The 26000-nt window shown below is 41.8% G+C and overlaps 1 protein-coding gene across 3 annotated transcripts in view; it reads left to right on the forward strand.

The window, feature by feature from the left end:
• Nucleotides 1-26000, forward strand: part of GAS7 (growth arrest specific 7) — a 151648-nt gene that overhangs the window by 57685 nt on the left and 67963 nt on the right. For 2 of the 3 annotated variants that reach the window (XM_072990437.2, XM_072990438.2), the window contains exon 2: nucleotides 11014-11134. In XM_072990437.2, coding sequence (XP_072846538.1) covers nucleotides 11014-11134 — 121 coding nt within the window. Of the gene's footprint in view, nucleotides 1-5632; nucleotides 5812-11013; nucleotides 11135-26000 lie in introns of those variants that run through there. The other variant, XM_020785902.3, reaches the window with a different exon arrangement.

Genomic DNA, 26000 nt, shown 5'->3' on the forward strand with positions numbered 1-26000 from the left:
AATGATATCCCTTGTGTCACTATTACTGTTGTGCAAGTGTGCAAGTGGCAATCTCCATGATGACCTCTCACCACCAGCAGCATCCTGGCACAGTGGCAATATTTGTGCAAGCAGCTTGATCTCACCTGGACTCACTGCTGAGACTTTCTGCTCAGCTGAGGGCCTAATATGCCCCCCCAAAAAAACAAAAACAAACAAAAAAAACAGTTACTATGCCTGTTGTCATCCACAAGACAGTGTTTCCTGAATCAGTGTCACAGGAGGTTTGCCATTCCTACCAAACTCCTTGTCCATCTAGACTTGTAAACTTGGATTTCAGTTCCAGCAAACTTTTAGGAACTGAACTTGCTAGTAAATATTGTCAACCGCATTCCATTGGCAGGAGGCACAAGTGACCTGGATGCACAGATGTTTCCTCTTTTGGGATCCCTCTTTTCTTTTGAGAGGTTTCCGGCTGTCTGCAAATGAGAAGTGCTTCCCCCCCCCCTTCCTATTGAGTCAGGCTTGAACTGTCACCACGGAGGGCCATCCTTTTCAGGGTGCACCAGGAAGTCACATGAATCTGTTTCCATGAGCAGTATTAATTTAAGGTTTCAGCATATGCAGTGCTTGTCACTTTCATGGTTTTGCTGACTGGAACTTTGGAGCATGGCTCAGCAAAGCAACAGCAGAGTGGAAAGAAATAATTTACTCTAATAAAAGTGTTAGATGTAAATGTTGAGTGGTTCTGCCAAAGAAGTGTTGGCTTTGGTAGGAAAGCCTGCATCCCATATGGGGGAAAGAACAAACTTCTTTTGGCCAAAGTCGGTTTTGCACTTCCTAGGCAAAATCTTTTAGAGGCATTGAAGTTTCAAACTTAAGGTCACAATTTAGGCTGAGGTTTTTCAAAGGATGGGCCTTTCAGGGTAATAAGGTTCGTATACTTTTTAACTACTAGTAGTCCAGTTGAAACTTCTTTAATATACAAGACAAACTTGATATTTTCAATATTTTTAAAAAGAGAACTGTATAGGTTAACTTGCATTTTGATTTTGGAGCAATGACATTTGTAGCTTTCCTTCCTTTGAAAGAGTTTGTGGGAGGGGCTGGATAGCAGATTTTCTTCCTTGTAGCCCAATTGGGGGCATTGATCGAAAGGCAGATCAAGGAATAGGAATGCAGCCTGTACTACATGGGATTACACTTCCTCTGAAACCACTGGCGCACAGTTTGGGGATGTTCCTGGATTCATCTCTGAGCCTACATACCCGGGTTATGGCAATGGCCAGGAATACATTTTCACAATTAAAAACTAGTGCACCAGCTGCAACAGTTTCTTGAGAGGTCTGATCTGGCCATGGTGACACATGCCTTAATTACAACCCGACTGGATTACTGCAATCCAAGGGGTCCAGTGTCGTCCATGAGCCTCAGTCAGGGAGCCGGGATTTGAACCCAGGCCCACCTTGTCAGAATCAGAAACTCCATTCAGTGTATCATTCTGGCTCTTTGTACCATCTGTAGCCTCAAAGATACCCAAGTTTTCAGTAAAAAAAACCAAGACCAGAGCTTCATTTGCAGCTAGGAGAATGGCTGAAATTCTGCTGTGCTGGCAAACATGTCCCCTGCAACCAGGATCTCAGTCTCTCTCTCAGCAGCCTTATCCAAACACATAAATTTATTCTGTGTGTACTATCCTGTTTCCCTGAAAATAAGACAGGGTCTTATATTATTTTTTGCTCCAAAAAAAACAAAAACAAAAACAAAACGCATTAGGGCTTATTTTTGGGGGGGTGTCTTATTCTTTTCATGTACAGCAATCTACATTTATTCAGACACAATCATGTCATCTTCCGGTTGCTGCACATTCTCATTGAATGAACCCTTGATGACATGGTTGAATGTAATTAAATGAACCCTTGAGGACATAGTTGGTGTTGTTTTGGGCTTTGACTACATTGCTTGAGTAGATATGGGTACAGATTTGGTATAAAAGTTTGCTGGAAGACCTAATTGGTATATAAATATAGAGAGAATGCATCATTTTAAAATACCTCAAGTTATTTACGCTGTTCTAAATAGTTTTAAATTGTTTGGTCATGTGTTTTTTTTCTTGAACCCCACTTCTCAGACATAGGGAAGGATATAAATAAGTTGATAATTAAATAAGAAGGGCTGCTTGCTATGAATTCATAGCAAGCAGCTAGTATTAAAAGAGGATACTGAAGAATATTTTTGGGCATTCCCTTTTCTGTGGTATAATATCTTTGTTTTTTGAGCTATTATAAATGATCTGTTCTTTGTATTATGAAAACCAAGTTGATTAGTTTTTAAGTTGTGGCAACCACAATGGATTCGCTGTCTCTAACTACATCAGCTATTTTATCTGTATGCATAGGCCTTATTTAAAGCCATTTCACGTGACCAAACTGGTATGGTGACAAAGCGAATGCATATTGATTCAGGTCATACAATTTATGAGTTGTTTCTCTTGCCCGTATGTCAAAATGGTATACAGACAGCTGAAAGAACACAAATCTAGTAAAAGCACTGGAAGCATGATAGAACTAGGTGAGAGAGTGTTTTAAACTTTGTGAAATGTCTGTTTCACAGTGAATTTATTTTTGAAGATTGTCAGTAATCCCAAAGTGATGTTGCAAGTCTTTGTAACATTAAGTACTGTATCTGAAATTTTTGGATTGTGGATATTATATCACCATTTAACCTGAGATTATCTCTGTTCATTGTCCCAGTTCTGTGGCATATTTGAAATTCTCCACATGTATTATGGATTTTCAGCATCCTGTTGTTGTGGATGTTGATAGCAGTTTCAAGGTTTGGACAGCTGCTATAACACAATAACACAGAACATTTATTTATTTATTTACAAGATTTTTTTAGCTGCGCCATTACCAATTGAAATATATCTAAGATGCTTGTAACATGGTTGTGTAGTGATTATCGCTATGAGCTTTCATTAAATGATTTTTATAAATGCCAGTGTATTTTAGTATAGGAAAGGGTTAGGGTGATAAAGTGAGTAAAGGGGTTATTATATCCTAGATAGGAGATGTGTTGTGAAGCAGTTGTACAATCTCTCTCTTTTTTGTGCTGTGCCAAATAGTCTTCTAGTATTTCCTCATGAAATGGGTGGATTTCCCAGGGATTTTATGTTCACTTAGATCTTCCCATTCTTTGCCTTGATTCTCAGGTTTTTGCCCCCTCAGTGGATGATCTTTCATTCCTTTTTCCTCATGGATTCTAAACTGGGTTCTAACTAATGAGAGACACTGTTGTGAAAATCACAGCATGACACCAGTCGGTGTTAGGCATGCATATGGTGATATTATCAACTTAGAGCACAGGCAGAAAACTGTGGTCAGATGCTTTGTAGGAAACTGTGCTTTCAGACACTTTTGCCTTTGTTTGCATCCCCATGCTGAAAACCTGCTGAAATGAAAGCCCATGCTTTCTGGCCGATGGGAATCTTCTTGTTCCCCTACTTCAGATCAGTACTAATAAGTGCAAATCACTCTGTTTTGAAGGACATGTTTAATTCACAGCATGGGTGCTAGGTTAGTGTAGGCTCTTTGCCCCAGTTAAATCCGTGTTGCCATGCATGAGCATGCATGGCAACAGAGCATCCAGAGGCAACTGCTGGCATGCCTGTCAGTTGGCTTCAGAGATTTGCTGAACTGCAACTGAGATGGCTGGGATGGTGGCTGGTACTTGCTAAGAGGGAAGAGGATGGAGACCTGTAAAAGGATCCCAGGTGTTTTCTTTTTTTTCGGGGAGGGGGCAAATACTAAGACAGAGCAGGTTTGCCTGAAACTGAGTCCTGAGGAGTGACAAAATGGCTGCCAATCCAGGTGACCAAAGGGACGCAATAGTCCTTGCACTGTGAAGCTTTTTCTATACATCTTCCCTTTATCATTTTGCTGTGCTTGCTCAGAGAGCCACCCAGGACACTACCAGACAATGCTACTGTGTTAGCCGCAGCTGTCAATGTTAGTGAGAGGAAAATAGCATTGGTGGGAATGAACAACTAGCCATTTCTGGCTCATGGCACCCTGAGAAGCACAAGTGTCAGGCAAAGAAATGGACAGAAATTAAAGAGAGTTTGATTATACACTTTCTCCTTGAATTGCACATCTCAGATTAGCACAGTTTTGGTTATACATGGATTTTTATTCAATCAATAAATATTCAAAAAAATACGGTGTGTCTGGCAACCTAGTACCAGGGACATGTGTTCAGTACTGAAGGCATCAAAGTAATCTACCTGCCCCCAAATACAACATCTCGAATTCAGCCTCTAGGAGGTCATAAGGACCTTTAAGACTCATTACAGATGGTACTGAATGGAAAGGATTGCCAATAATATGGAAGAGAACCCCCATTTATGCTTTGTAAAGTTTCTGAGGGCATAGGCATTACATATTTTGAACTACTGTATTTGCCGGCGTACAAGGCGACCGGCCATATAAGACGACCCCCCAACATTTCCACTCACTGTATAGAGTGGACGGCTCTGCTGCAGTGGCGGCGGCTGCCCGGGGCTCTGCCCAGGCCCGCCCTGGAAGTTCATGGCCAGCGGGTAGGGGGCGAGGAAGAGGGGAAGAGGCTGAGCAGGCTGCGGCAGGAGGAGGAGGAGGAGGAGGAGGAAGAGGGGAAACGGGCAGGTGGCGGGCGAGCGAGCGCCCAGCTGGCTCAGTGGCGCGGGGTGGCAGGGAGCCCGGCGGCAGGCTCTGGCCGCTCAGGCATGGCAGGCTGTGCTTCCCTCCCTCCATCCAGACTAACTGCCTGCCTGCCCGCCTGCCTTCCTCCCCGGCCAGCGCAGCCCCGTGTCACTCACTCAACGGCGGCAGCAGCTCCTTCCTAGCCCAAATGAAGTGCACCCGGCGTACAAGATGACCCCCCCCACTTGGAGGCATATTTTTGGGCCCAAAAAGTCATCTTGTATGCTGGCAAATACGGTACATGGGTATCTGGTGCCTCTATTTCTAGCACTGTTGAAGGGAGAAGTTTATAGGAAGGGTGTCCCTGGAAGGGTCTTGAACTTTCTACAAAACACACATAATCTCAGCCATGATAATGATCTGACAGCATTCATAATAGTGATAATAAAGTGATATTAAGATGTACTTGGGTTTCTGCCCACATACAATAGAATTCGTGGACAAGAAAGGTTTTAATGTTTCCTTTCTGGAGAGCTGCTTCAGACCTATTTATGCCAAATTCTCAAATTCTTATCATGGCCATTGGGTGATACGAGTTTGTGCTTCGTTTTGTCGGCTGGGGTCAGTCTTTGTACAAAGAGTGGACTTGATAGGAGTTCAGGGGAAAAGTTCCCCAAAGAGACATAGAAAAGGGACACAGAAGGTCAAAGAGGCTGGGACTGAATCAAACTGCAAGTCTGACAAAGCGGCCCTTGTTTGCCCCATCTCTGCACAGGGAGCATTTGGTCCGTTGTACAGACCCTTGCTTTGTGCTGTCTGTCACCTACACGATCATCGGGAAGCTGGCAAGGAAACAAGCATTCCATATGTTTTACAGCTGGGAAACATGTAAAATGGATCTGTTCAATATCCAAAGAACAAAGTTGAGCGAAGGGAAGTACTAAAGTCTGTTGACACACAAAGAAAGGTCCCTTGCAGTGGTTGCTCTTCCTCTTGAGCCATGACTCTGGGCTCTGGCTCTTAACTTCCACACAAAGAGCTGAACAGGCAGAGGGTAGTTGCCCAGCTTGTCTCACAAAGAGAGAACCAGCCATAATCCAGCTCTGATTTGGGACTTAATTTCTGCAAGGGATTTGACAAAAAAGCACCCATGGTAAGAAGTCATTATATAGACACAAACAAGATGCATTGGGAACTCAGTGGTTTTGTATGTCTGTAGTGATGGTTTACATTTTTGGTCTAGAAGCTTAGTCATAATTATATCTTTGGCTTTCTTTGATGCTAGGCGAGTCTGAGAAATGCAGAATAACTTGGTCAAATTCTAAGAGGCTCAGGGTAGTAAAACTCTTAAGAGGTTTGATGGAAACAAACCAGTATGTCTGAAGGGGCAGGAAATAGCAATTTTGTTGATTGTTTGCTTTTTAAAAAGGAGCACACTTAAGAATGAAGGTGTGTTTCAGAGTCTCTTTAATTAAAATGCCTCGTGCTGCAGCCATTAAAATTGTGAGAATGCAGCTGGTCAAGCAGAGCAGTGAGGGTGAGGCCTGGCCTCTGACTGAAACAGCAAAGGATCTTTGTAAATAAAAATTAGAGAAATTGTTTGGAGTGTGTGTGTTTGGAAGAATGCAACAAATGTTGAGGCAAATATTTTTGGTAGCAGGAAGCTGATAAGCCTGATTAAAGCAAAATTCTTGGATTTCTTGAGTGAAATTTTGACTATTGAAATCCACATTGGAACTCAGTTTCTTCATGACACTTTCCCGCAGGTTTTTGCTGAAAAGTGAACTGCCTCAATTGTATTGACAATTTTTATGTCTAATGGTGGCAATCTGCACACAAAAGACACCATTCTGTGTACCGAACTCCACTATCAAAGGGAAAGCAGGATACACTTCTGGATTTCTCTGTGCAGAACTACCTAAAATGTGCGATAGAACTATAATTTATTTGTTTATGAACAATAATACTGGATATGTAGAATGAGGCACAGTGGCAAAGCATTACAGAGCATTTGTCCTCTGAAGCTGGCAATGTATGTCTTAATGCTTTTGTGTGTTGGTTTACTGCAGGCAACATCTTTTGACAGAAAGGTATCTTCAGGGACTGAGCTCAGATATTTTAAATTTGTTTTCAAATACTGTACTGTTGGAATTAGTACATTTTTTGTTTTTTTTGTACGCTGTTAAAAAGGGAAAGCAAAGGCTTGGGCAGAGAGGAAAAGAGAATTACATCACGGGCAGAATTCTGTTGCATAACTTTACGCAGCTGTAACCAGATCGGGTGCCGGAAACATTTGATTTAAACTCATGGAAAGTTTTCAGTCTCCCACTCTCTGGTTGCAAGGCTGCCTAAGGCCTCCTTTTGCCCTGTTGGCACCATGGTTGAGGCATTTTTTTTAAATTATTAAAGCCTTTCTCTCTCTCCCGGTTCCCCCATATCCTGAGGCTCCCAAAGCCTTTTTCAGGGCAAAAGCAAGCCTTAGGGACCCTAAGAACCTGAAATAGAGGGATATTAAACTTTCCATGAGTTTAAATCAATTTATTTTAGCACCTGATCCAGATTTTAGGGGAGTAGGTTTGTGCCACCAGCATTTTGCCAGTTACGTTGACATGGTGTAGGGATAAGCAGAAACTCCAGTGCACACTGCTTGACTGCTCCTGTTTGCTCCTACTTTTCGAGATATCTGTCATATTCTCTGGTGGCGGGCAACTTCTTGTCTCTGTTTTGTTTCCCTCCCAGAAGAAGAGCGAAGCCTTGCTTCTTAGGAGAGACTATCCTAGAGATCAGAAACTGTCCACTCTTAAATGCTACAATAGACTAACTGCACAGCAAAGATCCAGGTTGTTTAGCCATTCCCCTTGCAAGTGGAAATGCTCACGCAGTATGTACTATTTGTTCGTGAGAACCTTGGCTTGTTGTATTGTGTGAATGTACCCAAAGAGATACGATCAACAGGGACAAATAAGGCTCAGTCTTTGAATGGTGGTGTGAGAGCCTTAGTTGCTCTACCCAAAATCTGGACAGAGTTGTGCATGTATATAACTGAACCATCAAATGCTCCCTGCTCTCCAGTGAGTTGCCTTAACACTGGCACATGAAGATTCCACCACAAATATATATTCCATATTCACTCATCTTTGCAGAATGCTAAATTCTACCCTTTGTCCCTACCTTTCTGAGTGTACTTCAACCAGATGCATGTCTGTCCTAAGGGACGTGATGATATCATTGGCTAAGTTTAGGTTACCTGGAAAGTTCTGTAAGCAGAACTCCTAAGGTTTAGGCGAGAAACTGATTTCCACATCTAGGTATTGACTCTGGATCATCTGAACATGCTTATATATTATAAGCTTATATTATATTGAGTGCCTTTCCTACACTGCTGAGTCACCACAAACAGCTTTCATATGGGGAACTGGAAGACAAAGCCTCTAGGATACTATGGCTGATATGTGATATTCTTAGAGAGAACTGCATGGATTGGTACGTGTTGCTCCTTCGTTCTACCAGTAAAAAATGTTTGCTTGGATTCCCTTTTTGAACATAAATTGTCTATCAGTTTGTTTATAGGTTGCATACAACTTCTGCCACAGTCTCTGAAACTCCCAACTATTTTCTCCAGGCTGGTTGATGTATAGTTCAGCTATTTGGCATGCAGCAGCAGCAGCCCCCACAGGGTTCTATTGTAAAAAGCAACATCTGCATCGATTGGGCATGTGTGACAAGGAGTATTTCTATAGATGGATAGATTGTTCACTCTTTCGTGTGCGTTTGGTTTTTTTTTTCCAGAGACAGATGTATGCAGATGAGTTCTGGCATAGGGTGTGAAATTGCCATTAAACTGTCAGGGATTTATGTTCAGTACTGTAACTGGCCTGTGAGATGCATGAGCCCAACAACGACAGCCTCAGCCTCTAGTTTGCAAAACCAGAGCAGGCCTGTTAACAATAGGACCTTTAATGGTAATTCATTTGAATGGTCACAATAAGTCCAAAGCAATTTGACAAGACATAAGAACATCAACAAACTGGCCTGTGCTGGAGCCTTTGTAATGTAGGGGTACATATGTCGATTTTACCACCATGTATTTATCTTGCCAGATACCCAGTGTAGTATAATGGACAGAGTGACAGACTATATAGGACTCAGGAGGCATGGATTCGAATCCTCATTCAGTCATGGAAACTCACTAGGGGAGTGGAACTGGCAAAACCATTTCTTAAATATTATTTCACTTCACCTTCAAAGCCCTATAAGAGCTGGTGTAAGTGGATTCTGACTTGACAGCACACAACAACAACATTGTGCTGCCTTTGCGCCTGGCCAGCTTCTACTGTGCTAGTTTCTTGGGACACAGATGTTTGTCTCAATGGACTCCAGGCCACTAGGAAAATGTAACCCAGTACAGTTACCAGAGGAAGTTCCTCTTTCCAACCCCTTGTGAATTTTCACATGTGCAACAAACAGTAAACCTATGTGGGGAAGACCCTCCTTGTCTGTCTTCTTCAGTTGTGTGGTGGCTGATGGGACGGCTTTCTGAGGGCTTGGCTCAGGTGTGGCTTCTCAAACACCTGGCAACAGAACAACTTCATTGTGGATGGGAAGAGCATGAGGTTGTGTGTAGAGTGCATTCTTTTGTAATGAGTAACACTGCTTAGTGACTGTGGTAACGAGGCCAAAGTGGCTTTAATGTGCCATCTCTGCAACACCATTGTTGACCTACTACCTTACGAGTCTTCTTTCCCTGCGGCATATTGTTGGAGGAGGGCTGGGCTGGAGCATACGTCACCCCTGAATGGTTGGAGAAGAGCTTGTTCTGAGATTCCCAGCTGTGTATACATTGCTAAAAGCTATGCATGCACAGCTGGTTGTCATCATCTTGGAGCACTGCCCAGCTATCCCTCTGCTTTGCAACGTGCACTTCTGTTCTAGCCACTGGAGTTGCATAAGAAAGCTATAGGACAATGAGCTAGAAATTAATTAGGTTGTCTCCTCCACTTCTTTTTTTTACTAAGGGAAAGCACGGCTTCACTCCATCTCCATTTGATCAGACTTTGGAAACAGATGGGTAGTTAACAAGTTTGGGGCAGGATGGTTGCTGTGACTCTCAAACAGGCCATTCACTGGGATGGCATACATGCCTCTTCCCTACATTGTGGTTCTCCTAATTGCAGCCCTTTGCCCTTTTGCCATACAAGTGTGTTTTTCAGTCCTTCTTCCCTGGTTGATGGTATGTCTATGTAAGTGTCCTCGTGCCCATGCTGCAGCTGATTTCAGTCTCCACTGCTTTGTCATCTTCTCCTCTTTCTTTCCCATATCTGTCCTCTTCCACCTTTGAATATTTCAGTGGCTATAACAATAACTTCTGTTGGCCATATAAGAGAAATCACACCTTAAGGATGTAGAGATGGACATTTGCTACCAGCGGCTTAAGATTCTGTGTGATTCAAGGGTATGGGCTGGATTATAGTAATAGAATTTGAAAAAGCACTCTTCCAAGGAACAAAAAGTCATTTACTGTGGTACTGATCACTTTCCATAATTAATAATAATTGTGTGCCATCAATTGTGTGCTTGCCATTCCCCATCCTTATGGTGACCCTTTCCAGGTTTTTTTTAGGTAGAGATGCTCAGAAGTGGTTTATCATTGTCTTCTTCTGGGGCTAGGGCTGTGCAGCTTCTGGATTGCACAGTGGGGAACTGAACTCCAAACCCAACCTGAGCTATCTAGCCAGCGGTCACATTTCATACCTACCACAAATAACTGGAAATCCATACAACCAGCAAATATATATATATTTCGTATTTAGTAACTGAGTTCTGTTGGAGGATGGTTTGACTGTAAAAAGAAAACACATTCCCTTTTGTAGCTGAGCTTTTGACCTTTGCTCAATTTTTAAAAAATCATGCTTGATCTTGTAGACATTTATTCTAGGTGTTAAAAACACAGGTGGCTTGTGAAACTAGCATGACTATCACCTCGGTTTTATGATCATTCCTCTGTGGATGTAGAATCCAGTTTGTTTTTCTTTTCCAGAAGTAATAATGTGATAACATGCTGGATTGCCAAAGCTATCATACAGGTTGTATTACATTCCGCTGTCTTCCCGGCCCTTAAGGGAATGTCTGCGTTTTGTAGATGGTAGCCTGAATACATTTCCCAGGCAGAAGATGGGAAAGATAATTAGATGTTTGGGTTCTTAGCAGTGCTTACCTCTTTGATTTTTATATCCTGCTCCCAGGAACTTTTAAGGAATGCCTGAGAATTTCACACTACTGTATACTCTTGGTTACAATTTTTTTTTAATATTCTCTGAAAACCAGTTTAACAGAACTTTTTCTGTTCTTCTCACAGAAACCTAGGAAGATTGTTCCTCAAGTAGGAGAAGACTCTCAAAATGGCCATCTCCCACCTGGTTGGCAGAGCTATATGTCTCCCCAGGGGCGCAGGTACTACGTGAACACCTTCACCAATGGTAAGCTTCCTTTACATGGTTCTTTCATTCAGTTAGAAATGTGAACCTTTCCTGTCTTCTTGAAAAGCTTGATGCATAATTCAGTAACAATAACTCGGTGATAAATGCAATAAAGGATATGCATGCCAAAGAAAACAAGGAAGATAACATCCCAAGTAAAATGAGGCATGGATATGTACCTGCTTGCTCAGTGTTCCAATCAGTCAGGTTCTTTGGCTGTTCATTTAGGCCAGTGGTTCCTAGCCTTGGGACCCCAGATGTTCTTGGATTACAACTCCCTGAAATCCTGGCCAGCACAGCTAGTGGTGAAGACTTCTGGAAGTCTTAGTCCAAGAACATTTGGGGACCCCCGGTTGGGAACCACTGATCTAGACAGTAATTTATTCCCTGCTCCTTCTCCAAGACTTTCTGCTGCTTCTGATTGGCTGTTCTTCCTGCAGCTCTCCATCCTTTTCCCAGAAGAAAAACACACAAGGGAACGGTAGGAGAACCAGGCTAAGTTTGCTTTTTCTGCCCAGTACGATGACTCGTACCATGAGTCTTGTGATGTTCATGGCTGCTCCACTCATATCCTCTCCACCTTCTTCACAGTAAAGATATTCTTTTCCATGCAAAAGATACTAGGAAGTTGTTAAGAAGGGGTGGTAGTGTGAACTATTTCAGGTTTGGCCCAACTAGAAGTGGAGGAGAACACACTACAAACACAGAGGGCTCCTGTTCTTGAATTTCCCATCTCCATTACAATGACTTGTTCCACTCCTTAACAAAATCCAACTAGCACTTTAACTTCTTTTTATATCACTGAAGCGCTATACTCTTGGAGCTTAACAATGAAAATCCTATGCCATTATAACCAGTCATTGATATCCTCAGAACAGTCATGCTAACAGTCTGACATTTATCCAGTTTCTTGTTCAGTTTTAGGCCACAGCCCATTTCATGCCTGGATTTTTCTCATTTCCTCTTGTGCTCTCAAGTGACCAAACATTCTTAATTTGGATTCCACAGAACAAAATGTTCACTTTTGTTTGGAAGGATAACTCCAGGGAATGAAAGTTCTTAAAAGTTCAGAAAAGGCCTTGAAGTCAGTGAACATCATCTTGAAATAGCAGCTCCTTGCTGCTGTTAAAAGTCAAGGCTCAGAGCCTTGCTTGATAGATTTTTGCACTACTATGGGCAGAATTTAAAAGCTTTCAATCCCTGGATACTTTTTCACTCAGTTCTTCCTGAGTCTGGAGTTCATCTACCTTTCTCTGCTGTCATGCTTTTCGTTTTGCTGCTTCTTTGGAATTTTGTTTCTGAATCTTGTTGACGCTTCCGCTACTTGGGAAAATGGCTGGACTGGAATTTTGTTTGCTGCTGCTAAAAGGACATGGAAATAGGCAAAGGGGCCTGAGCAGGAAATCTTGAGGGTGCACTGTGACCCAGATTTTCAATATGCATGTGTCACCAGTTGTTATTACTAACAGAGTGGCAACCCTGATGCTGGTGCATTTGTGATTATGCTAGTAAGGCACTGTGTTTGTAAGAGTTTTGTTTAAATATACCATGTTCCTATCTATTTTACATCAGTGCCACCTCATTTCCTTTTTCAGAACCATTGCAAGGGTAGATCATGTGTTTGAACTCTTGAGTGTTTGAAGGATTATGTCATGTGTGTACATAACTAAATTCCTTACTGATATCTCTGTTCTGAGAACAGATATGGCACTGCATTCTGTTTCATCTTTGCCCAGACCTGAAATATAAAAGCATCTTAATAGATGTTCTTTCTTTCTTTCTTTCTTTCTTTCTTTCTTTCTTTCTTTCTTTCTTTCTTTCTTTCTTTCTTTCTTTCTTTCTTTCTTTCTTTCTTTCTTTCTTTCTTTCTTTCTTTCTTTCTTTCTTTCTTTCTTTCTTTCTTTCTTTCTTTCTTTCTTTGATATCTCAGTATGTAGGAGAGTGGTCATGTTACAAATGAGCAGAAGAACAAAAGAAATGGGCTAGTTATAAACTACAAGTTCCATTTTTCTTTGCCCCAAAAGAGGACTAGAAGCACTAGAGGGAGCTCATGTTTTCCTTAGCAAATTCCTTGGCCCTCTAAAGGTTTGCTTGTGGGAACCATGAGTGCCTCTTTGACTTTGCTACAGCTTCATGCTGTACTTCTGTGTATGTTGCCATGTTTTCTTATATTTTTGCATGCCAGAGTATTTGTTGTCTATGAATGTATATTACTGTACTAGAGTCTGTCTCTGGCAATGTTTCTAGATATTATTTTAAATTATTCTTAAGTCATATTTTAGGGCAATAACTCCACAAAAATAGCATTACAATCAAGAGAAATGGCAGGAAACAAAATACATAATGCCAAATTAGAAAACATACAGGATGCACTGGGAATTTGCTCTCAGATAGGCAGGCCAATTCAATGGTGCCATTTCCCCCCATATGCTTGTTCCTTCAACAACATAGACGTTAGTGGTGCCAGAACTCTGTGTAGTTCAAAATCCATGTAGAACTCTTATACCTTCAAAACAGGGTTCCTTCCATACAGTTGACTGCCCTGTCCATACAGTACTGTGTGTGATGAGCCATCAAGGTCCTTATGATCCCTAATCTAGAGACTGAAGGAGATGTTGTGTTTGGGGGCAAGTGGACCACTTTGACGTCTTCAGTGTTGAACCTGTGCCCTTGGTGGTGGCTAAAGACACAGTAGTTTTTGAATATGTATTTATTTATTTATTGGGGAAAATCCATATATAACTAAAACCTTGCTGCTGGAGAAGTGTATTTTAATTATTATGGAGACACAATAACAGCCAGTGTTGTAACTCAAACGAAAAAGAATACAGTATAAGAATTTTTTAGAAATTAGGAGTCATGGAAACAAGGAAAACAACAGTGTGGTTGAGAAGTGAATACAATTATGCCATTTATCAGATAGTTAACATGAATGTGGTATGAGAAAGAATCTATGTATATGCTCTGCATAGGGCAAAACTTTAAACTGTGATGACTCCTATGTAATTAGTTACCTGCTGCCAAAAATCTAATATTCTCAGACATGTGAGCTACGGATCTGTTAGTGTAGCTATTTCTCCACCCCCTCTGCCAACATTCTCTAGAGGCGTTATTGCTAATGTAGAAGGGTCTGATCAGACTTTGGTATCACCAAGTCCAGTCTGACTTCAGTGTCACCAAGTGCACTCTAGCCCTCAAGAGAAAAGGGTCCTTATGCTTCACCTGAATATTGTAAGAAGAACCAAGACACAAATCAGTAAGAAGGGAGTTCCATGTTTTCGGATGATCCCCAAGAAATCCCTGTTTCTTGTGTGCAGGGAGTTCACTCTGTCCCCAGAACCTAAAGGGAATGATCAAGAGATCTCCTCCAAGCCCCTAGAATTGCCAGATAAATAAAGAAGAGTATGTCCTTTTGGCCTGAAATAAGGAAAGTTTTGACAGCTGAGATTTTTTTTTCAGAATTAGAGAAGTATTTGTGAAATATGGTCTGTCCCTTAAAATAAAGGACATTTGGAAATACTGTGTTTGCTTCATGCCAGTGCAGGAAATCTGTAATACGTCACATATCTTTTCAGTCCTGTCTCTCTCCCCTTCCCCACCCCCGGAAAACATTTGACTTTGTGGGTTAGGTAAAGCTTCGTCAAAGCAGAAGTGACAGACTTGATCCCACTTTACGAAAATATGTACTGCATGCAAGGAGGATTTTTGACTCTGTTGCAACAGGATGCAAACTTATGACTCCGCTGCTGCCTTGTAGCTCCGTTCTTTGCCTTTGGGCAAGAGCAGATACCTTGCAGACAGTCAGAATATCTGCTCTGTGGCCTGGCCATAGTAACTACTCCCATTTTTTTTCCAGTGTGTGACTATTGCCTGAGAGAGAAAAAGAGAGAGAGAGAGAGAGAGAAGAAGGCTAAATTAGTAAAATTTTGAATTATGCAGTAAGCGGTGCAAATGATCTACAACTAAACAATAAAACTCCTTTTCTCACTGGCAGTTCAGCTTGCATGCTTCTAATGTGTCTACTTTTCCCCAGAGCTTCACAGGTAAACAGCATAGTGGAGGAATCCTTATATTGCTAATGCACTGGTTAGTAATTCATGCCCAGACATATGAACAAATAATACCTTCATACGAATAATACCTTCGTACTGTTTTAGTGACAGTACCACTGGTGGAATGTCAGTATCTCCTAGCCCAATGGTTCTTAATGTTTTCATGTCAACTTGCTGATCTTTTAGAAAACCACCTGTCTCATTATCTCTGTTATACCATCATCCATTATACTCTACCACCTCCATTATAGTAGAGGGGAAAGATCAGTTCGTAATATATCTTGAAAAGTAAAATTCAGAGTTAATTAAAATCAATTAAAATTAAGATAAGCACATTCTTGAGGAATCGTAAATTTTAGAATGGGAGGAACAATACAGTGGTGCCTTGCTTAACGATTGCCTCGCTTAACATGGAAATCGCTGTACGATTAGGTTTTTGCGATCGCTTTTGCGATCGCAAAACGATGGTTTAATGGGTTTTTTCGTTTAATGATGATCAGTTCCCTGCTTCGGGAACTGATTTTCGCTTTACGATGATCAGCAAACAGCTGATTGTTGGGTTTCAAAATGGCTGCTGGCTGAAGAAAATGGCCCCCCCCGCGCTGTTTTCTAGGATGGATTCCTTGCTTTACAGGAACCGAAAATGGCCGCCGTATGGAGGATCTTCGCTGGATGAGCAGGTATTCAGCCCATTGGAACGCATTGAACAGTTTTCAATGCGTTTCAATGGGGGGGGTTTATTTCTTTTGATGATGTTTTCGCTTTACAGCGATTTCGCTGGAACGAATTAACATCGTCAAGCGAGGCACCACTGTACATTGAATTGTTTAAGCTGATAAAAAAATCTTCATGGAATTCTTAACAATCATACAACTCTCTTGAAATGTTTTAACCCTCTTTAAGTTTGGGAACCACTATTTGAGCTTAATTGTTCTTGCATATTTTAATTATTTGTAGAATGCCCTCCCAATGGAGATCTGCCTGGAATTTTCATTGTGTGTGCTGTGTGTTGTCAAGTTGGAATCAATTTATCATAGTCCTAATAGGGCTTTCAAGATGAGCAATGTATTGAAGGAATGGTTTTACCAGCGCAACGTCCCCAGTGAGTGAGTTTCATGTCTGAGCAGGGACTTGAACGCAGATCTCCTGAATCCTAATCTGTTGCTTTGTTTGCTACACCTCACTGAATAACTCATAGCCCTCATTAGTAATATTTAAATGCCTGTCTTAAGATCTTTCTCAGAGTTTATACACTTGTAAACCATCGTGAAAGTTTGCCGGTTGAGCAGCATACCAACATTTAAAGTAAAAAATTGAAGAAACCAAAGAAATTCTTGTGGATTTTTGTGCTAACAGTAAAGATGGTCAGGAAGGATGGGAGGATTTAATTCTGTTTGTAGTAAAGAAGTAGCTAGTTAGAGCGCCAGGAAATGCAAATCATCAGTATATAACTGATGAGAGGTCAGTGTTTTTTATAAATGGACTGTAACTGGTGAAGCAAATACAGGGCTTCTTTCTACTTTTGTTTACACACACAGCTCCGAGTTTGATCCTCCCAAATAAGACAACCCCTCTTATAAAATTTTTGCCTCTCTGAGATGGCCTTATTTGTTGACTAAAGAAGTGTTAACTCTATGGCTTTGACTTGGTATTAGCATGACTTTTGTTACCGTAGGGTACAGGAGCTTATGCTGCCTCTTTTCCTCCTGCTTCTTGTGAAAATAGGCCAATTTCACAGAGATTTTCTTCCCTTACAGCTGGTAATTAAAAACCTTGCTTCAGTTCTAAATAAAACGAAGAGTTTGTTGTTTGTGATCTGGAACTGAAAAATGAAAACCGGAAAGCCAAAAACTGTCCTCGCACTTCATAAAGTTTCTGTTTCAAGGAACTCCAACAAGTAGGGTTGACCTTCAAAATGAAAATGTCAGTTGGAGTTCACTGGAGAAAAACACAACGTTATGTTAGTATGTGTTGCAATGCAGAGATTCAAGTTGTAATTCTGCTCTGCTCTTAAATTTTGAGGGTTAAAACTTTTGTATTTCACAACAAATAAGAGGTTGAAACTTGGGACTCGTTTACAAGGTGCTGAGGTGCATCTTGGTCATGTGCCTGATTGTGCAACCAAGATCACACCCCAGCACATCATCAAACAGCTGCAGTTAGCCAAGGGAGGAGAGTACACAAACCTTTTGTAAACATTGGTAAGATTCTGGAAAATGGGTTTTTGTAGATCAAATGTTCAAGCTTTTGCTAACTAAGGTTGCGGTGTGAGTAGACATCAAATTCATTACAAATTCTGATTTACTTCATGGCATCCTCTCACTGCATGGAGAGCTTTTTGCCTCAGTTACTGGGATCATGCACTTAAGTCTGTGATAATATTTGACTCCCAAATGACTGGAAACTACAGACAATTTGTGTGCCATATGGCTTGAACTGCTGCATAGTAAATGTTTATGTTATTTCAAAAGTATGCCTATATAAAGATTTTGAGTGCATATGGGTGTATAATTAGGACAACCCCCCTGCCTATCTTCTGCGTGTTTGAAGGGAACACCTACTTTTATTGTGAACAGCCAACATGTAAAAATACTGGAAAAGAAGTAGCATGGATATTGACTGGAAAAATGGAGTTTTGTAAGGAGGAGAGCTTAATGTAGAGTTGGGTGCTTCTTGAAAGGCACCTCTTAAACTGAGTTCATGGAACTGGTGCTAAAACTAATTTTGGGGTGAGTGGGTGGAGATGAGGAATCTCTCAGTTGATTTAACCACAATCTAGGTCTGCCACTCTCAACAGGGATCAAATGCCCCCCCCCGGAAGGCATTAACACATTTGAAGGGGGCCACAGATTGAAAAATGTGAGAAGATACTGAAGTATTATCTGTTCTGTTGTATGATTGGGTGGCCTGGAACCTAAGAAGAGCTCCCAAAAGTGGCCATGGCCAAAAAAGGGTTGCCACTGGCTGCTCTAGATCACACATTAGAAGTCCAGGCTGTGGCATAGGCAGTCAGTATCATTTGATTTCTTGAACCAATGTATTCAATCTTTGGGGGTTTGGTATTAATAAATGACGTACTAAAATATATGGTAATAAATGTGTTCTGACACATTGATTCTCAACCTTTCATCTTTTATGTCTTACCATTTGCTTTGTCAAAGGACCCAGCATGCACCAAGACAGAAATGAAAATTCAGCTGTTTTTGATAAATACAGTTATGTTTACAAGCATTTTGCTGTTACATCTATCACACATAAAAAGGGACATAAAGAGTGTTGTTGAGAGTGAACCCAAAAATAATAATTACATTAATATTATGTATTGTCAAGTGGATTCCAACGTAGGGTGACTCTCCCAGGATTTTCTAGGTATGAGGTACACAGAAGTGATTTGCCAGTCTCACCTTTGGGTGGTGCTTTGGAACGGTGCAGCTTGCCCAAGGCTGCACAGGTGACAGAACATTCCAGATCTCAGCTGGTCCTCTCCTGGCATATAAAGTGGGGATTCGAATTCCTGACCCATGGCTCTGAAGCCAGATTCTCCGAACTACAGAGCTAAACAAGCTCATGATAATTACATTATTCGTTGAATAGTGTTATACTGTTGTAATTATTTATATTAATAATTATAACAACATTACAATTATTACATTACTAATAATGTAAGGGCTGAAAATTTTGCATCCCACCACTGGGATGCCTCCCATTGCTGGTTCATGTCCACTTTATGCGGTCAGCATAAATATAGGTGTTCTTTATAACTGAGAGCAGGAGGAAAAATGAACAATAGAGCAGTAAACATTTTGAAATTATTGATATTAAAACATTGGCCAAAATCCTGTTGCTTAGTGTAGTAAGTCATTACTAGAGAAGGCTGATTGGATCAGTGGGGATTTGGTGAGTCAGTTCCTCCATAAATTGATTTAATCAGCTTAGTCTAACTGTGAATTGCAATATTAAGGAGCAGGATTTCAGCCAATGACTGTTATGCAGTCAGACGGGCCAGTAACCAAAGCAGTTGGTTTTACATCCCCTGTGAGATGGTCCAGTCAGAAACAAAGCATTATCCAGCTCTGGTTGAGAGCTTTAGTGAATTTCCTTCGTTTGACTCCTTAGGCTGTAGAAATGGGCTGCTCTAGCCAGAGAATTCTGCAGGAAAGATACTACAGCTGTAATGGCCCTGTTTCTTTTCAATATCTAATGTCCCCAAGATGGCACCTCATATGGAAAAAAAGTCCATCAGAAGTGAATATGGAAATAAGTGTTTCTTCCCTAGACCAGGTAGGACTATAGGCAGAGTGGGCAAATTATGTATTTTTATATTTTGTTAGTCTAAGGCGCCTAACAAGTATAAGTTATGGATGAGGGATTATTGGACTTGGAGTCCAAGAACATCTGGAGGGCCACAAATGGCTCATCCTTCCTTTGAAGGTCTATATTAGCATGCTCAGCAGAGGTGGAAATTGGCCAACACCATGCTCCCAGTGTATGATATGCTTCCAACAACGGGCTCTTCCTAACCGCTTGTCTGCTGCTTTTGTCAGCTATATATCCTTGAGTGGCAGCTCCATATGTAAGACATCCACCCAGGAATTTCCTACATCTACTGTATCATGCTAATGAAATGTCATATGAGGAATGGTCCACCAGAGATTCTCCCACATTTTAAGCAACACTGTAAAAGGGTTTTAAAAAGCTGACCTCTAATCCTATAGAGTCATATCTAAGTGAACCGAGTTTTCTGGGACTCGGCAAAAGCTTAGAGCTTGTCTCTCCTCGCCCACTGAGAACATAGCTGTTCAACCAGTACATTACAGGCATGCCCTACAGTTTGTTCTCAACTGCTGGATAGCTCAGTGGCTTAGGTCTGTGGCTGCAGAGTCAGAGGTTAGGAGTTTGATTTCCCCCACTGAGCCTCCTTGAGAAGGGCTGGACTTGATGATCCATAGGGTCCCTTGCAGCTCTGCAGTTCAAAGGCAGCGGCGGTGGTGGTTATTATTATTAACAGTAAAAAGGAAGATTGCAGCTTGGGGGGCTGTGAGAATGGGTGTAGTCTGCTGTAGGTTTATAATCTGCTATTATTTCAGGGTGGTTTGTCCCCTTGGCTAAGGGATTTTGGGATAAGATTTTGATTTTTAACAGAAGACTAGAACACCAGAGCTGTCCCTCACAGCATGTTACAAATTATTAAGAAAGGAAGTAATCAAATTTCCCCCCTAATTTTTGGTTCCTTGTTAATTCAACTTTATTTTTGGCTTGGCAATGAAGAATGGGCTGGAGTCACTCCTTTGACATACAGTATAAGTCCAAAAAATGAAATATATTAAAATGTTTGTCTTTTGTAAAACCTTTTTCCAAACAGGATATATTTTCTTTCATTTCCCTTTATATACAAAAGCAGTGAAGTAAACTGCCAAAAATCCCATTGTTTCTATTACATTGTGCTGTGGATTTTTTTCTCCCTTTTTGTCGGGGGTGGGGGTGGGGAACCTGCCTACATGCACGGCAATGACATGGTTTAAGCTGCTCTTTGGTCTGTCACCATTTCCAGGAGTGGCATTTTGAATGTCTTATTTCATGGGGAGAGCTTCTGAAAGTTATTTTTGCACTACATGCCCCACAATCCCCCAACCAGTATAACCACAGCTATGTGGAATTGGTGGATTCTGGGAATCATAATCCAAAACAGCAGGAAGAGGGGCAGTCTTCCCAAAAGCCCTCTTCTGTATCCACCACAGATTTGGGTGGCCTTATGTTATAAATGCTAATTCATTTTATGGCTGATGGCCTGCGGTTGTTTATAAAATGAAGAATTTCTAGTGATGTTTTGTCACTCTTCAAGAAAAGTAATTGCAGCTTGTGAGGTAAATTATGTTCAGCTTTTGTGCAGCATTCAAAACATGGCAGAACCTGCCCACTGTGTGGAAAGAGAGGACAATGCTGTCCTGTCAGCTTCTCCTAAAGCAAATAGTACTGATAACACTCTGGTATTTAGCATCCTGCAATATCTGCGCTTGTTTTTCTGGAAGCCACACATTCTGCTGGGCTTCTGTGTCCTCTGTGTTTCTATGAACACACTGCCATTGCTTCTACAAGGGATGAGACTTCTGTTCTTTAATTGAAATGTTTATATATATATATATATAAGCAAAAATTGTGGAGACCTTAGCTAGACACAAAGAAAGCTTCCTTAGCTACATGAAGTTTTGTAGATAAGTGCGGTGTGATCTCAATTCCAGGCTCCCTCTCTAAAGCTGGAATGTTCCAGCTCTTTAAAGGTTTCGTGCCTGAGGAATTGGCCCACCTCTGTTTCAAGAGGTTAGGATGACAAAACTCCCAAGGAATTCTGATTGTGCAACATGTGCAGGGTGGTGGCTCCAGGTGCTTGTAGGAGAAAATATTGCTTTCAGCGAGCCAGAAAGTCCGTTTTGTTGCTGCTGCTTTTGCAAGAGCCTATGTACAGTCCAGTTTGGCTGTATATGGCTGTGGAGTCAGAGGTTGGGACTTCAGTTCCCCTCTGACCTTCCTGTGAGTAGAGCCAGCCTGTGTGGCCCTGGGCAAGCTGCACCGCCTCAAGGCACCCCTAAGAAGAAGGGACTGGTAAAACACTTCTAAGTGTTCTCTCCCTAGAAAACCCTGAAGAGGGTCCCCATAAGTCAGAATTGATTTAATGGCACACAGTTGTTGTTGTTGTTGTTGTTGTTGTTGTTGTTGTTGTTGTTGTTGTTGTTGTTGTTGTTGTTGTTGTTGTTGTTGTTGTTGTTGTTGTTGTTGTGCACAGTCAGACTAAAGCCCCATCCCTGATTGCAAGGTTGTCACCAAACATGTTGTCTGTTATCAATACATTATTGTGTATTAGAATGTTCTGTTGTAGTCATTGGCCTTGTGGGCTCCATATTGGAAAGTTGAAGCAGAACCCAAGTCTGCCCAATACCAGCGTCCATGTCCCCAGTCAGTACCTTGCTCAGCACTTTGTTGGTTCAGGAGATGTGGAACTATGGGAGGGCTCTCTACGTCCCGCTTTGGGGTGAAAGGATCCCTGTGATGCTGAACAGTTAGAGGGGAAAAGAACAGGCCGTGGGGGAGAGGGGGCAAGACTGCATCTTCCATCTTCCCTGTTAAGTGTGTTCTTGTAGGGGAAAGAATGGTGGCTTCCCATACAGATTCACAGATGAGGCTGAATCTCTGTGTGGGGCACACATCTCTCAGGCGCTCGATGGACCATGTCGTGTTACCCTCACAGCTGGATTCATCAGCTGGGTGGAGAGGAAAAGAAACAGCCTCTCTGGTTTCTGAGACGCTGTTGTCTCATAGGTAGTAGTGGCAGGCAAACAGTGAGGCTGGTGGAGATTACTGAGGTTGGAGAGAGAGAGTCATACCCCTCTCCCAGTATTCAATCTCACTCTGCAAACAGACTGCTGTTTTCTTGCTGCTATGTTTTGAGGTTTCCATTCCTTTCTAGCACTTTGGAGCTGCAAAATGCGTGCACTGCTTGAATCTGCCTGCCTGTGTGTCTCAGGGTGTAATCCTAACTAGTCAAGATTGCCGGCAGCTGGTTGAGCTGACCCTAGGCCAGGTGATGCTGTACTGGAACTAAACCCCTCCCAGCCTTGGGTTGTTGGAAATCACTTAATACTCCTTGGACCTTGGCTGGCTAGGTAACTTGGTGAATTGGGAATCTGGCTACAGAGACAGAGGCTGGGAGTTCGATTCCCTACACTGTGCCTCCTGTGAGTCGAGCCAGCCTGTGTGGCCTTGGGAGAACTGCACAGTCCCAGGGTGCCCCCAGAAGAAGGGAACTGTAAATAACTTCTGAGTAAACCCTGAAAAACCCTGAAAAGGGTCACCATAAGAGCTGAGATAGGTTTGGAGCTGGGATGATTCAGCTCCTCCCACCTCACCCCCTTCTTCACTGTGAGAAGTCTGCCGTGATCTGCCATTTAATATTCAAGAACTTGGCTTTCTACTGACACCACTCCCATGTGGCCTCAGGCATTTGGCTGTGTCAAGCATAATGCCAGAGAGGTGGCTTCTGTCTGGAAGTTGACCTGGGCTAAGTAGGCAGCTGTTGTGTTGTTCTCTGTAAACATCAGCCATGATCCCTCTTAAGGCCCTAGTGTGCTTAGGCAAAACAAACCCATCCCCACCGCCAAAATATGACAGAGTTGGGGAAGGTGAAATAGAATGTGTCATTATGCTGGAATTTCAGGAACTAAATATCTCTGGGCTTGTTCATATTGCGAAAACCATCCTGTTGTGAGCAAATCGAGATTGACTATGTGCAACAGAAAGGTCGGAATGAATAAAGGGAGATTTCCTCTGTGAGAGACAGAAGGTGGATGCTTGATGATCAGCGCTGAGAGTCAACTTATTTCCACATAAGTGAGTTGTTTAAGAAGCAAGGTAAGTTAAAGGCAGACAACAGCCCTTCCTTGACTGCATTTTCCCCCTTTCTCCTTTTTGCTATGCTATATTTGCTATGCTATATTTTAGCCATTGATTCTAAAGTGGGTAGGAATTAAATAAGAGTCCCTGGAAGTTTCATAGACTATATTTTTTGATACACAGGTAAAGATTTGTGATGAGCCCTAGTAGTGTATGTGTTGTATTGGCTGTAGCCCTTAAACAGACTTCCTTATTACATGCAAAATTAGTCCATGTCATGACATGAACTAATTTTGTCATGCACAAGGGCATGTTTTGTTTTGTTGGTTAGGTAGCTTGACAACGTTTCCATCCATTTCACAAAAAGGGGACTGTTTTTCTTCACTTGAGGTAACTCTCAGAATTTGTAGCAGGTGAGCGCCCTTCTGGTTTCTCGAGATAGAAGCTCAGCAGGTGGGTACAGGCTCCTTCTTTTTCATGAACAGTGTTTGGAACGCTTGTGTAGAGCACCCAGTCTCATTCTTCCATGCTAAGAAATAGGTTACAGCTGTATCAATTTGGATAATAATTCCCAAAGGTTTGGCCTCTTGGCCCTGTTGGATGAAGCTGGTAGAAGCTGGAGTCTAAAACCTCTGGAAGACACGAGATTGAAGAAGCTAGATCTAAAGTAGAGATGGGAGTATTAGTATTCATGTACAAATATCCCCACGAAGCTGGACTTAACAAGGTTCTGGCCCCTGAGGCTGGACTGTCCGTCCATGTGCCTGGCAGTGGCCCCGCTCATCCTTCCAATTGTGCCCAGAGCACCGCTCACGTCCCGCTCAGCTGACCACTCCATGTGGGGTGAGGTTGGACATGTCTCCCTGCATGGCTGCCGACTGGCCAGCTGAGCAGGAAGGGAGCGGGCGTGATTGGAAGGATGAGTAGGGCCAGCGGCGGTGGCACACGCAGGAGTGCGCACACTCCATTCAGTCCAGCTTTGTATACAAACACAAATACCCTCATCTCCAGTCTAAATTTATAATAACTTTCCAGTAATCTGTCATCCAGTGAGAATCTGCTTTGCCAAGTTCAAGAAACCTTTGTCAGTAGAGTGATGGGGAAGAATATTTAAGACAGTAAATGGAATTTTTCTGTTAAGATACTCAGATCTTCTGAATACATCTGCCATGCATCATTTGCAGCACAAAGGTGTGGAGCTGTTTGTCTGATGGGCTTGCCTGATTTTTTTTTACATCTGAATTCCCATTAAAAATGCTGAGCTTGTTGGATATTCTGTGCCTAAGTCTGCATTCCAGTGAGTCCTGGAAACCTTGACCCAAAATAGTCCATGAGGACTATGCTGATGTGCTCCTTCCTTTCTTCTGATATGTGGGATGTGCTCGTCAGCAAAGAACACCCTGTTCACAGGTGGTAGAAATGGAAAGGGTGTTGTCAATTTTTGCACTTCTTTTTCTGTCTCAAAAATTCAAATCAGATGTTCTCATAAGGAGTCACTTTATTCAGTTGTTGATGATTTAATCTCTGTCTATGGTTATGAGGGTTTTAAAAAAACACCATCAAATAAGCAAAATATTTCTATAAGCCTTACTTTTTGAGGCCCTCAGTAGAAATGGCAGGTTAGGTACTTTTTTCCAGTGGACTCCAAAATAGTATTAGTAAAATATAAATTCATTATTAGACATATGAAATATTGCCTCCCCTCCCACAAAAGCAGAATACTGTAGTTTGTAGTGCATTCCAAACAGGCGGAGGGTTTGTTGGTTCTGCAGCTCTCCTTTTCAGAATGTTGTAGCTACTTCAGTAAATTTATTCCATGTAGCATTTTTATTTTAGTGAGGAGGTTTACAGATAACATTTAGTTGCTTCAGAGTACTTAAAGTTGATCCATAGAGATGCACATTGTAACTGGAGTATTTGCATCAGGGCTGGAGACCCTTTGGCCAGTGTTTAGTTTTCTTCCAAACATCTGAATGGCCAAAGCTCTCTACTCAATTTCCCTTCCTTACAGAGGTTGCAAAGCAGCTGCTGGTTCAGTGAGCTTTTTAGTCAAGATTGGCTCATAGAAAACTTCATCGCTTCGAGTCTTTTAGTTCTCAGTTGCACGACGTGTTTCTAAATTAGTGCTTCAAAGTGTTTCTGGAAGTGCATTTTTCATTAATGGCAACAGTAATTTCTGGATTTAGAATACAATTACACTTGTTCCCAGCAACCTTATATCTCTTGATTCGGGTTCTTAGGACTTGTGAAAGCTGGAAGAACTAGATTGTACTGATTGTGAGCTTGTTTTCGTCCCATGGTACAGTATTAAACTTTTTATGAACATTTTTTTTTAATGAAAATGAATGGTTGAACTTGCTGGTATTGAATTGATACTCCAAGTTTACTGCCTCAAATCAAAAACAGACATTATAGATAGCTTGTAATTA

Source organism: Pogona vitticeps, chromosome 2 (assembly GCF_051106095.1).
Source record: "Pogona vitticeps strain Pit_001003342236 chromosome 2, PviZW2.1, whole genome shotgun sequence".
Lineage (NCBI taxonomy): Eukaryota > Metazoa > Chordata > Lepidosauria > Squamata > Agamidae > Pogona > Pogona vitticeps.